Below are 13448 nucleotides of genomic sequence, written 5' to 3' on the forward strand. Positions count from 1 at the left end.
GGAGAGGAAAGAAAAGGAGGAGGAGGAGGAGGAGAAGAAAAAGAGACAGAAGTAGTAGTAGTGGTGGTGGTGGTGGTGGTGGAGGAGGAGGAAGAAGAACAAGAAAAACTATCTGCCTGTAACATTCTCATTCAGCAACCCAGCACTCCAATCCTTCTACCTAGGGCCTTCAATTCAGGCATTTACTTAAATTCTAACTTTCCCTGAATTAAATTCTTAAGTTTTCTTTCATATAAACCAAATACTGTTTCACATGTGTAATCTCAATTTGAGTTAGATTTATGTTTTTAGTTGGTTGGGGGGGGGGGGTCAAGACCAGGGCTATACTTTACATTACCATATCTAGCACTGCCTAACAAATACACCCAGCTAACTGAATTCCTAAGTATTACTTCAAACTCATTATCTCTCAGAAAACCAAAAGAGCAAATTCTTAAAATTTATTAAACTTCAACTACAAACTGCTTTTGAAAATCTGCAAATGTGTTGGATGTCATCAATTACCCTCTCCTTTACATCCCTGTCTTTTACTGACAGTTCTGTTCTTCAATTGCCTTATTGGTGTGGATTTATTTTTTCATAATTCGCACTTGAAATGGCACAATACCAAACCTAGAATTTATTCACAGATATCCCAAACACCGAAACTACCTTTTCACCCTTACTTTTAAAATACATTAATTTGCTAAAGTACATTCAAACTGCTAAATTCTGAGTCCTTCAATTAGAACAATCAGTTAAAACTTTGCTATTCTTCCACAGTATAAATTAAAAGTTCCCATAACAATACAATCCATACATAAGCATTTTATTTTCATATCTAAAAGTTGGCACTTATATGCCTTCTTCTTGCCCTACTATACACTATGATCTTAAGTTAAAGCTTTACTTTTAGTATTTGAGTTTCTCAATATATCTTAATATACAAAATAACAGAAGCATCCCAAACACTGCACTTAATGAAGCCTTCCTATCAGTTAAAATTACCACTCCCTTACTTCTTATTAAATAGGAAAGCTTTACATTTGAAACTCCTTTTTTCTTTTAAGGTAATCTCCAGTACCAATTTCATTTGAAAAACAGCACTAGGTTTTATTTTTAACTTGAGTAAATTCTGGAAACAACACTAATGAACTTATCTTAACCCCGATTGTTTAACAACAACAATTATTAGTAATGGCTTCTGAGAACTGCTCCAGATCACCACAATGCCCAAAATACATTAGCTCTGGGCTAACATATCCATTTATGTTGTCATCACTTATTAAGTGAACCAAAATCTCTCAAGAGCATACATCTTTTTAGTCTGGCCTCTATTTCCTACTAACAATAATGCACACGCTTCTCTCCAATAATGCACATACCTTCCTCACATCTCAGTTTCCAAACTGTCTCTATTCAACTGTAACTTACCAAGAAAAATGCTGTGATCATAAATCAAATGTCAGAAATATATTGCTACTAAGTAAAATTTTTCCTTTGTTTTTCTTAAGTCCTTGACATCATCTGCATTTTAAAGTAGCACAAAAATGAGATACGATTTTCTTGTAATTATTTTGTTAATTACATGGTAATTACAAGTGATCAATAATGCGGTATTATCTCAAGATTTATTCAATAAAAACTAAGGTTTAAGCCAAAAAATATGCCTCATAAAGATAAGTTGATGGAAGTATTTTGAAGTACAACTGCTGCTAAATGAGACTAAAATGTGATGGTCAAATTAAACAATATGTATCAAACAAGTAGGAAAACACCTGACACATTAGATGTTTTGATTAAAGAACCTTCATTCATACTACTCTTCTACAAAAATCTAATCAGAAGACTTATTTATCCTATTACACTACATATATCTGTATTCAAAGAATTGGGTCATTACCCAGATAATAACTTACTTCCAAAATGTCTTGTAAAATAGCCTTAAGGACTAGGAGTATGGTTCAAGGGGCAGATCATCTGACCTTAAAGAGGGAGGCCTATATTCTTTCAGTACCTTCCCCCACCACCAAAAACCTCAAAAAACAAAAATCAAAGAAAACAAAATAGAAAAACCTTAGGAACACTGTATCATGACAGATTAAATAAAAGAAGTTCAATGTCCTATACAGATACAGAGCAACAAGAACAAGATTTTTTTGGAAGAATGACTATTAGGCAATGTGCATCACTACTTATACAGAACACAACTGTTAAGATGAAGATAAAAAATACTAGGAAATGTTGAAAAGGTTAGAAAGCAGCTCATACTGGCCACAAAGAGGAACTAAGACAGTGAGGTCCTGATAATTTACACTAGCAGTAACATTCTACTTTAAGAACCAGCACCAATTAATCTGATCCGAAAACTATACTAAGAAGCTATATACAATTATTAACAAGAAAAAGCCATCTGGGGGCTGGGAAGGTGGTTCAGTGGTAGAGTGTTTGCCTTGGATGCATTGAGGCCCTGGACTCGATTCCTCAGCACCACATAAGCAGAAAAAAGCCAGAAGTGGCACTGTGGCTCAACTGGTACAGTGCTAGCCTTGAGCTTCAGACTTATTCTGTTCTAAATTTGGGTAATTTCAGCCTCTACTATCTAAGTTCTTACTTAACTAGTAGCTGAAAGCTACAATCAGAGAAAGTATTCATTTTTAAAGACTTAGTATACTTACTTAAGAATGGTTTTTGCACTACTGCAGTCTTCAAATCGAATGGAGTAACCAACTTCCTGGCCCAGCATTACATCCATTTCATCAGCAACTCTCTGAGCCACACTCATTGCAGCCACTCTCCTGGGTTGGGTACAGGCAACTCCTCTCTTGGGTCCTGGTAATGATCGCATGTATTCCACACACCATTGAGGAATCTACAGAGTAAGATCACATTTAAGTTATTCTACTCTAAGCATCATGTATATTTAACATAAAATACTTTTCATCTCATTCAGTAATTTAAAACAAAATTCAATTAAGCAAACAAGGAGAAATATTTATGAGACTGAGATCTGGACTCTGTATACCAAGGTGTTATATCTAACACTGACTCAGGAAATGACTTTTTTGGGGGGGAGGGGGAGAAGGTCTGGGTCTACTGAGGCTGTTCTCAATGATGTCTGATCACTTCTCTTTATGCAATAAAAAAGGATCCAAGTTATCAACAAATTATACTTAACAAATGTCCATTTCTAAATATATCCTAATAAAGTCTTTGACACTGCTACACAATTTCAATTACAAAATGTAGCTTTAAAGTAATTTCATTTTTTTGTAACTGCTAGAAACTGTATCTTTGGTTCAATTCAAATTTGGGTTGAAGGTTAACAGAACCAAATTCCACTACCTTTTCCTCCTACAAATAGTATTCCCAATGGCAATTTAGCTATCGTCCAAAAAGTCAACTTCTAACTGCTCACATTCAATAGAACTTTGTTTCAGATTCAACAGGACCTAAGTAAAAATCTAAGCCTTGGTAGTGGTAACATTCACCCTGTTCCATTGTAGAGACACTTATGGATTCTCTCACTTTGGGTCCTACACCAGACACTCAACCAGAAAAGAACTATGAGAAAAATATAAATGTCTATCACACATTACACAGGAATCTAGTGCAACAAGGCACATATTTGTTTCTATCAAAGCTTCCAAAAGCCTCTCAAGCTCCAATGCCCCAGAATACATGGTTTATTTGGTACAATAGTTGAACAATGACATCTGGTAAAAAAATAGTGGTTGCTCAACATTTTAAGTGAGGTAACCTCTGCAATATGGGGATAACTCTTGTTACCAACCATGGAAAGCACAACTAATCCACTGCTTTTCTGTGAACAAATATCTTTACAAGGTTAAAATGAACCAACAGTACACTAAAACATTGTCCCCCTCGTTCTGTAAACTAACAAAAATCATGGTTTACAGCTTTTTAGTAAGGCTTCATCATTTCATCAATCCTCCTCCAAAAGCACAATGTATTTTAATGGACACTATGTGGCAAATGAAATGTATTTAAAATTCAGAATTTTTTTTTTGGGGGGGGAGGGGGGTCCGATCGTGGGGCCTGAACTTTGGGCCTGGGCCCTATCCCTCAGCTCTTCAACTCAAGGCTAGCACTCTACCACTTGAGCCAGAGTGCCACTTCCGGCTTTTTTCTTTTTTCTTATGTGGTGCTGAGGAATGGAACCCAGGGCCTCATGCATGCAAGGCAAGCACTCTACTACTGAACCACCTTCCCAGCCCCTAAAATTCAGAATTCTTAATACAATGTTCCTAGATTAATTTCCTAAAGCTCACTCTAGTGAAATGGATAACTCACCCTTATTTTGAAAACAAAATATCTATAGTTAGTTTAGCAGTTCTCAAACTTTTAGGACTTCTTTATACTCTGAAATTAACTGAGCATGCCAACCTAATGAATCCATTAAGTTAGAAAAGTGAAAATCTGCTAAATGTTTCATCAATTCCTAGCTGAACTAGCTTCAGTTTCTCCTATCATGTGCTCACAGAGTAATGCAAAATGCCTTTACTGTGGATCTGTCAAAGTTACTTATTACTTTAGATTTAATTTAGATGATCTCATTTTCTCACTGGCACAGAGATGACCAAAACTATGGTTGACATTTGAGTAGGTTTTTAATAAGCATATGCCAAAAAAATCATTTGAATTCACTTTTCAAACTGTATGATTTTTCCCTTCAAGCCCTACAATCTTAAGTAATCACATCTCAAGTACCCCACAAAAGATGTCCTTTTTTTTGTAAGTACTGGGGTTAGAACTCAAGTCTTGTGCTTTGTTAGCTGCCAAGCTATACCTTCAGCCCTATTTTTCACTCATTATGTTTAGGACAGAGTGACTGAGCCACAATCCAACTACTTTAGGCTTCCTATCTTCACTATTACAAGTAAACCTCATCACCACATCCAGCCTCTCTCAGTGGAGACAATGCCTTGTAGACTTTTCTGCTCAGGCTGACTTGGTTTTCCCAGCCTCTTCTTACATCCTTGAAATGACAAGCAAACTTGTTCTGCCTAGGGTATCCTGGTACCTCAATTCTCCAGTTCTCACTCCATTCTCAGCCTCCAAAGTATCTAGAATTATGGCATGAGTCACTGGGGCTGGTGTTAATCAAAATAATAACAAACCTCTTCTTTTGAGTTTATTAGACTTTCCGACTTTCCACTATATGATCTGCTAATAAACTAATGAGAAATAAGGCTGAATCATATAACAGCTGTATGAAATATAAACTTAGTTATATACAGACAAAACTTTAATAATACTGAGGCAACCTAAATCCATAACCAAGGACAACTCATCAACCTCTCTGTTAAGTTTCTCATACATCTAAGCCTCATTCTGCTCATCTGCAAAATGTGAAGATTACTCTCACTGAACATTTATAGAAAAGAGTGGTAACACACAAAAAGCAAGTACCTGACTTTACTTAATTTTAAAAATAAATGTTATTAACACTCAACTGGTAACATATTTGAAATAATTATTTAAAATACTGTGACATTGACAGTTTTAGAGTTATAGTCATAAATATGTGGTCATTCCAATAGGTGAGTAAAAACCCAACATTCTCTGTATTTCACATCTACATTAAGTGTTCTGGTACTTTTCCTACTTTAGTTGATAAAATAGTTTTCAAAATGTCTCCATGAAATACTCAAATTGATTCATTACACATCAGTCTCCCCACCCCCGCCAATAAACAGTAACAACAAGAAAAAACAAACCCTAAGCTTGGTACCTATGATCCCAGCACTTGGGAGGCTGAGGCAAGAGGATTCAGTTCAAGGCTAGCTGGTCTGGACTACAGAGAACCCCCCTCCCAAAAAATCCTCAACTCTCTGTACAGTATGCTCTATTCTAACCACGTACCTTTGACAGAGGTATTAACTACCATCTCTGCATACTAAGATAGGCAATTATTAAATTCATTTCAACACTTTCCTCAACTTCTCAAACTTTCTACAATGGCAACTTCTGTAATCAAAAAATAAATTAAAAAATATGTGTGTATGTGTGTGTGTGTGTGAGTGTGTGTGTGTGTGTGTATATACAATTACCAATGGTTCAGGCTCAAACATGAAAAGATGTTATTACTCAGCAAAAAAATTGCAGAAATACGTGTGTGTGTGTGTGTGTGTGTGTGTGTGTGTGTGTGTGTATACAGTTACCAATGGTTCAGGCTCAAACATGAAAAGATGTTATTACTCAGCAAAAAAATTGCAGAAATACCATTTTTACCTACCAGATTAGTAAAAATTCAAGTTTGGCAATATAATCTAACAGCCTCCTGCACATGCTTAAGTTGTAATGTTTCCAGTGGGGGAAAAAAAAAAGGCTATTTGGCTATATTTATTACAAGCAATACCTTGCCTCAACGTAACATATTTTCCCATAAAACCCTTAAAAACACCCCAGATGTCTATTCACAGGGGCCTAGTAAAAATGCCATATCTGCACTTGAAAATTTCTAGGTGCCTTATGAACAAGTCATCTTCAACACTGTTTAGTGGGGGTTGGGAAGAACCAAATGGAGGTATGAGTAGGCTTTACTGTAAGCTTTTTAGAGCTTCTACTTTTTGAACTACTTAATATTCACCTAGTTCAACAAATTATTTCAAAACAAAACCACCACTACGTGGTTCAGATCTCACCACCTAGCACAAGAACAGGAACTTTATGCCTAATTATACACCAAACCCCAGAGTCAAAGTGGGTTGGAGATTATCACCTCCACGCTTAAGGTAACAAAACTGGAGAAAAAAAGCACTGCAATTTTCCTGAAAAGACTTGGAGAGTATACGACTCCCTACAGTATTCTCCCTCTGAAAGTCTACAGCAAGTACTAATCATCACAGCAGCTATTCTTGAAGGTGTTCTACAAAACAAACAATGGAAATGATCACTCAGATCAAATAAACAACATGTGGTAAGTTTTAACATTAGTAAAAACATGTACCATACTCCACAATAACTCACCTGTGTTGTTTTACCAGACCCAGTCTCACCAACCAGTACAAACGACTGATGTCTAACAAGAATATCTGTAAACCTATCCTTGTATTCCCATACAGGGAGTTGAAGACGTTTCTTTAGAATATCATAGTATCGAGGGGTATGGGGTAAGTTGGTGAATGGATTAATGCACTGTGGCAGTGATGTGTGTCCTGCATGTCCAGTGTGAGCTGAGTGAGCAGAATGTGTAGAATGTGTTGAATGAGCTGAGTGGGCTGAATGAGCTGAATGAGATGCTTTTAAAGGTGGCAATCCAGCACTGATAAGCATAGCATTAGTTGAAGCTCGCAACTCCTTCTCCTTTTCTTTCTCCCTCTCTCGTTCTCTATCTCCTCTATCACGTTCTCGATCTCGATCTTTGGAACGATCTTCACGGTCCCGGTCACGATCTCGATCTTTCCTAGAAATAAAAATTTTATATTCAGAGTCTGAGTTATAAAAAAAACCATGTTCATGGTAGCATGGTCAAAGAGTATAAATTTCAGTAGCTATCTGATTGAAATAATGACCAATTGCCCACAATCCATCATAAACATCTTTATTCTCTTTCAAGAACTTTTAACAAGACAACACAAGAACTGAGCCTCACACAAATAAAAAGCCTGACTTATTTTAGCAAGTCAGGAGGCTGAGGATAAAGTAAGAAAAAGGTCAAATTGTAAAGGTGACATCACAATCTTTCCTAGAAAGTTTTGTGAAAATTTTTTTTGCAGTTTCATGTTATACTGCTAAGTGAAGAACAGTTTAATGTTATACATAGTATCAAAAGTATATACAACTTTTTAAGAAAAAGAAAATAAAAAACTTTATTCCCTAGCTTTAACTACATTTTCACCTTAAAAGTAACAGCCACATACTTTTAGTCAATATAACCAATTTAAAAACAAGTTTCACTGAACATTGTTCACTAAAATGTTTCTAAAATGTTAATTTTTTTCAGGTAATTCTTTTAGCTAAAAATTAGCCAATTTTAAGGAATACTAATTCTGGTATCCACTTCTAGTTACCAGAGATAAACCCTAATACAATGATGACTTATGCTAGGAAATCCAACAAGTAGCATGGCCCTGAGATGTACCTGAAAGTTACCGGATAGCTGAAATATAATGATCTGCAGGGCACTGGTGGCTCATGCCTGTAATCCTAGCTACTCAAGAGACTGACATCTGAGGATCGCGGTTCAAAGCCAGCCTGGGCAGGAAAAGTCCATGAGACTCCTATCTCCAAAAAAATACTAGAAAACCAGAAGTGGCACTGTGGCTCAAGCAGTAGAGCACTAGCCTTCAGCTGAAGAGCACAGGGACAGTGCCCAAGCCCAGAGTTCAAGCCCCAGACTGACCCCACTCCCCCAAAAAGAAAAGGAGGGAGGGAGGGAGGGAGGGAGGGAGGGAGGGAGGAGAAATATAATGATCTGTGCTTATTCATTTTACTAATCCAGTTTATGCCAGACCAACTCTTACTCTGGACAAACTCATAACAAGATGTTGGAATCCAAACTAAAACAGTGAGCCAACATGCCATAAGACAGTCCCTATGTCATTCATTGTTCCTTATTCTCAATTGTTTCCTGTGACTGAAGGGATCAGTAGAAGAGTAAAGAAGAGCATTTACTCTCCATAATGTGCATGTAGGTGTATACACATCTTACCTAGGCAAAAACAACTCTATTCACACAAAATACAGCTAAAATGCAAAACCTAGCATTCAGTTAGACTAGTCCTACCACAGAAATGGTAAACTAGCCAACTTATCTGAGTTTGTCCTACTTAAAATTTTTATAGGGGAGAAAAGCCTTATTTTATAAAGTTCACTGAATTAAATGACATGAAAGCTAGAACTGAATAAAGACAGCCATCCTACCCAAAACATATATACAAATATATAATCTCAAAGGTAAAGGCTAAAAGATAAATAAACATAAAACAACGAAGTCTCACAATTCAAAAGTTGAAATTCCTAGACTATTTTTGAATGTTATCGACCATCTGCTTTCTTTATTCTCTCATTGTGACTCTAAGTCTAATGTGCTCACAAATAAGCATAAGCACTTTTATTGCCCAAAAATGTGAATGGGGAGTAATGTATAAATGGCAAGCAATAATATGCCTAGCAAAGTAAGAAATACTATGGTTACAAATGGCTTAAACTAGAGATAATACTTAAAATATCTAATCTAGGTTCACACCTGCAATCCTAGCTATGATCTTCCTGAAAGTGGAGATAATCAGGTTCAAGGCTAGCCTGGGAGGTGGGACAAGTTAGAAAAACCCTGTTTTAACCAATAAACTAGATGTAAGTGACATGCACTTGTCATCTCAGCTATACGGAGAGGCATGCACAAGTATTTTTGCCCTAGCTGGCCTGGGCAAAAACTAAAAACAACCAAATCAAAAAGAGTGGAAGGGCATGGCCTAAGTGGTAGAGCCACCACTCAACAGCTGGTATTAGAAGGGTTTGTTTCTAATCATTGCTTCATCATGGAATGGACCAAAATGTTTAACGGACTTCTCAAGTATTTCCAGCACAGTACCAGGCACTTAAAAAGAGATGGACCTTTCCTTTCCAGTTATAAAATGTGGACAGCAAGGTATGATAAGAAAACTAGACCAATGCTCTGCTTTGGTAAAATCTATGCTTAACAATAGATTTCAAGGATCCACTTCATTCACAGCTTTACCCTCTCCCCGCCAAAAACACAAAAATACAAAGACATAAGCCTTACCAAGTGAAAAACTTTAAATTTGTGCATATTTTCTTTTTCAAACAGGCACCTCTATTACAAAAGCCAAACTTAAAATTTTACTAAGCTGTAATGCTTTTTTAAAAACATCAAAACTTTGCTTTCACCTAAGTCATACTATCATAACACTGGCAGTTACCAAGTACATGGCTCTATTTCTCAGTTCAATTCCAGTTCAGCATTTAAGCTGCTCACAGTATTTGTTCCTCACCTGTAAACTGTGGTAATTAAAGTTTTGTGCGATTGAAATATGGCCTGGCATACTGGAAATGCCTAACAAATATTGGTGATCATTTTTTAAATTAGATAGAAAAACTCCCTAAAAATGGAATAGACACTGAAGTACTAGTGAGGATGCAAATTCATCATCACAATCAATACTTTAATGAAACATAACCTCCCGTGCCCCCCCACACACAGAGGTAATCTTACTTTCATGAATATCTAAGCACATTTGTTAAATGTCAATGTGTATATTTTTAAATGTTCACCATAATTTTCATCTACAAACCACTTAAAGTATCAACAAGCAGGACAGCACTTGAGTTACTATGCATCTTTTATAACCGGAAACTATGCAACCAATGAAAAGGATAACTTATATCTACAGCTAATAACACTTGAGAGAAAAGTCAAAGCACACATTGACATATATTGTAAGATCTCACTGCCTATAATTAAATATTAATATCAGGGACCAAAAACTGTTCATAGAATGTTCTCCAAAGATACAGAGAAATGTTTCAGAGAATCTACTGCCTTCTTCTAAATACCTTCGGGTATGGACATTTCTATGTTCCACTAGAGCAAGTTACTTAACCTCACCTACTACAAGGGATTATAGTAAAAATGTGTTCAAGTGACAAAGCATGTAGAATAGTGTCAGGTATGCAGCACATCCCCTATTTGTATTATATTAATGTGTCTACTTTTCAATTAACAGAAAAAGCTCTTATAATGAAGTAATACAGCCAGATCACCAGTAAAATAAAAATGTTTCTAAGTTTAAAAAGTTTCTTCCATATTTCACATTTCCTGTCATTTGGTAATTTCATATTGAAGACTGTGGGTTTATGAAAAAAAGGAAAAAGATGTCTGAATACATAGCAGACACCTATAACTTTTCCACCTCACGCCAAAAATCTAAGTCAGGAACAATCCCTTCTCAGTAAGGAGTGTGAAATTACCTGCTGAATTAAGTCCCTACTAATTACTCCCCTAGTTACTACTGGAGAAGACACCAGATTTTTGACAGTCAAATTCATAAGACCAATGAACCTAAAATGCTCTCAAACCAATACAGCCATCAGTAGGGAGGGAAGCAGCATTAGTAATAATAATAATAACCAAAAAAGGTCTGGCTCAAATGGAAGAGTACAAAATCAACCCCAAGGCTTACGATGAAAATTTAAAAAAAAATACAAAGGATCATTTGCTAGTCAACAAATGACTTTAAAAGCAACTCTTTAAGCACTAAGAAATATTGCCAAGCCCATTGTTAAAAAAAAATCAGTTCTTGAAAAAAAAAAATGAGGGAAAGGCTACCCAGGCTACCCCTGTTCAAAAAGAATTGTACTCATTACCTTATTTACAAAACCCCTCAGTACATCACCTTTACAAAAAAAATTTTTTTAAGAAAAAAATCAGTTCTATGAGAAAAGTCAAAGGATATAAACTAATGTAAAAATCACTTCTCCAGGCAAGGGATAGGTGGCTCATGCCTGTAATCTGGCTATTCAGGAGGTTGTGAGGATCATAGTTTGAACTCAGCCAGTAAGTCCTTTTGAGAATCTTATCTCCAACCAAGCAGCAAAAAACCCTAAGTGGCCCTGTGGCTCACATAGCACAGTGCAAGTCTTGAGCAAAAAGAAGCCCAGGGGCAGTTCTGAGGCCCTGAGTTCAAGCCCCAGGACTGGTCAAGAAAAAAAAAGCAAAAGCTCAGGGACAGCACCCAAGCCCTGAGTTCAAGACACAGAAGAGGCACACACACGTACAAAAAAATTGCTCTTCAGATTTTCTCTAGAATTTAAGCACATTCTACAGATTAACTCTCCATTAATGACAGGCAAATACCAAGCTAACACCCAGTCATCATAGTATCATCACAGACCCAAAACAGTGTTATTTTTATCAAGGGTTTATGCTTTCCAAAAGAATGTCAAAAGCCACAAATACATTATGATGAACCCATTAATGTCAAGGAATGCATTTTAAATAGTGTACAAATGTAGAAATACAATCAATTCTATCCCAATATACCTTTTTTCCAATCTGACCTCATAAATCAGTTGTATAGCTAGCCAAAAAACAAGCACTTTTTGGTTCAGAAGAATGAAGAACCAAGTCTTCCTTCTCTTTACAAACCCATGATTAATATAATGTCATTAAAACTACAGCATCACACAGTACTTTTATCATGAAAATGAGAAGTAATCTTCTAGACCCTACTAAGAACTATGTGCTTGCCCAAAACCTCTTAACTCTGCTCTCCATGTCTCATTCTGTGAGTGGAGCAGAGGAGACTCTCTTGAAGGTTGAAGCTCCAAGGTAAGGATCTGTAAAGAGCTCACAAGCACTACCATCTTATGCCTTTTGTTTTGAACAGCCTTAGAGGCTTGTTTTATGGTGTTACTTCATTACACAATGTCTAGTATTGTAAGCTTTAAAAACACACAAAATTAAAATGTGAAAGGCATCAAAAAGTACATCCAAACTTGGTATTTATTTCATATCCTAGATTCCTAAGAATCAACCTCCTCAAAATGGTAGTGAACAAAACTTCACAGAAGTTACCAAGATGTCGATACTAATCGGTGTCCCAAACACACACTTCTCACGGTGGTGAAGCTTCTGGTTTTAAATACCTAAGAAATCACTGTATGTAAAACGTACACTGGATAAGACTACTCTGACACACTGCTTAAGTAAAATACTGAATGCCTCTGCATGCTTAGGGAAAGGCTAGAGAAAAGTAAACGAACACCACGAGCCTGCACAGGAACTTGGAAACCTCAGCAGGGCCTACTAGACTTCGCCACAAACAATAACCACACTCTTTTTGTTTTTAAGCATCTTAAAGATGCTAAAAGGCCAAGGATATTTCAAATAACCAAGACTATGAGTGTGTTTTCCAAGAGAAACACAAATACAAGTACTTCATGGACCCACGAAGGCCGGGGAACGCATTCTTTAAATGGTGCACCAAGTACCGTCACTATCTTTTGGATTTCAAAAGTAACTTAGGAAGGAAAGGAGGAGAAATCGTGGGAAAGGAAAAAAGAAAAAAGGGGGAGGTGCTGCCTGCCCACTCCTACCCCAGGGATGCCCAAGCCACCAGTTTTGGGCCCGAGCAGGAAATAAAAAGGGAGATGGCGGGAGAGGAGGCAGAGAGCGGAAGTTTTGTCTTCCCATCTCCTCATCAAGTCCTTGAATGGGCCCGGGCTCGCTCTCTCCCGCCAAACGTGAAACTCGACGGCTCCCAAACCAGAATCCGTCCCTCTACCCACCCATCATCCACCCACGAGGTACACCCCACGTTTTCCTTCCTCCCAGCAGGCCCGCCACAGTCCCTCCACCCACCACGAACTCCCCCGGCCGCCGGCCTCGCGGGTCCCCCCCAGCCCCCGACACCCCATGCGGGCCTGCCCCAGGACCCGCGCGCTCGCCCCTTCCCCAGCGCCCAGACGCCACCCCCCCACCC

At 37.4% G+C, this 13448-nt stretch overlaps 1 protein-coding gene across 1 annotated transcript in view; it reads right to left on the reverse strand.

Moving 5' to 3' along the window:
• Dhx15 (DEAH (Asp-Glu-Ala-His) box helicase 15) overlaps positions 1-13448 on the reverse strand; it is a 45035-nt gene that overhangs the window by 30935 nt on the left and 652 nt on the right. The window contains exons 2-3 of the mRNA XM_013009006.1: positions 6973-7408; positions 2658-2851 (exon numbers count right to left, since the gene is read on the reverse strand). Of these exons, the coding sequence (XP_012864460.1) occupies positions 2658-2851; positions 6973-7408 (630 nt within the window). The remainder of the gene's footprint in view (positions 1-2657; positions 2852-6972; positions 7409-13448) is intronic.

This window comes from Dipodomys ordii, unplaced genomic scaffold (assembly GCF_000151885.1).
Source record: "Dipodomys ordii isolate 6190 unplaced genomic scaffold, Dord_2.0 Scaffold8, whole genome shotgun sequence".
In the NCBI taxonomy this organism is placed as follows: domain Eukaryota; kingdom Metazoa; phylum Chordata; class Mammalia; order Rodentia; family Heteromyidae; genus Dipodomys; species Dipodomys ordii.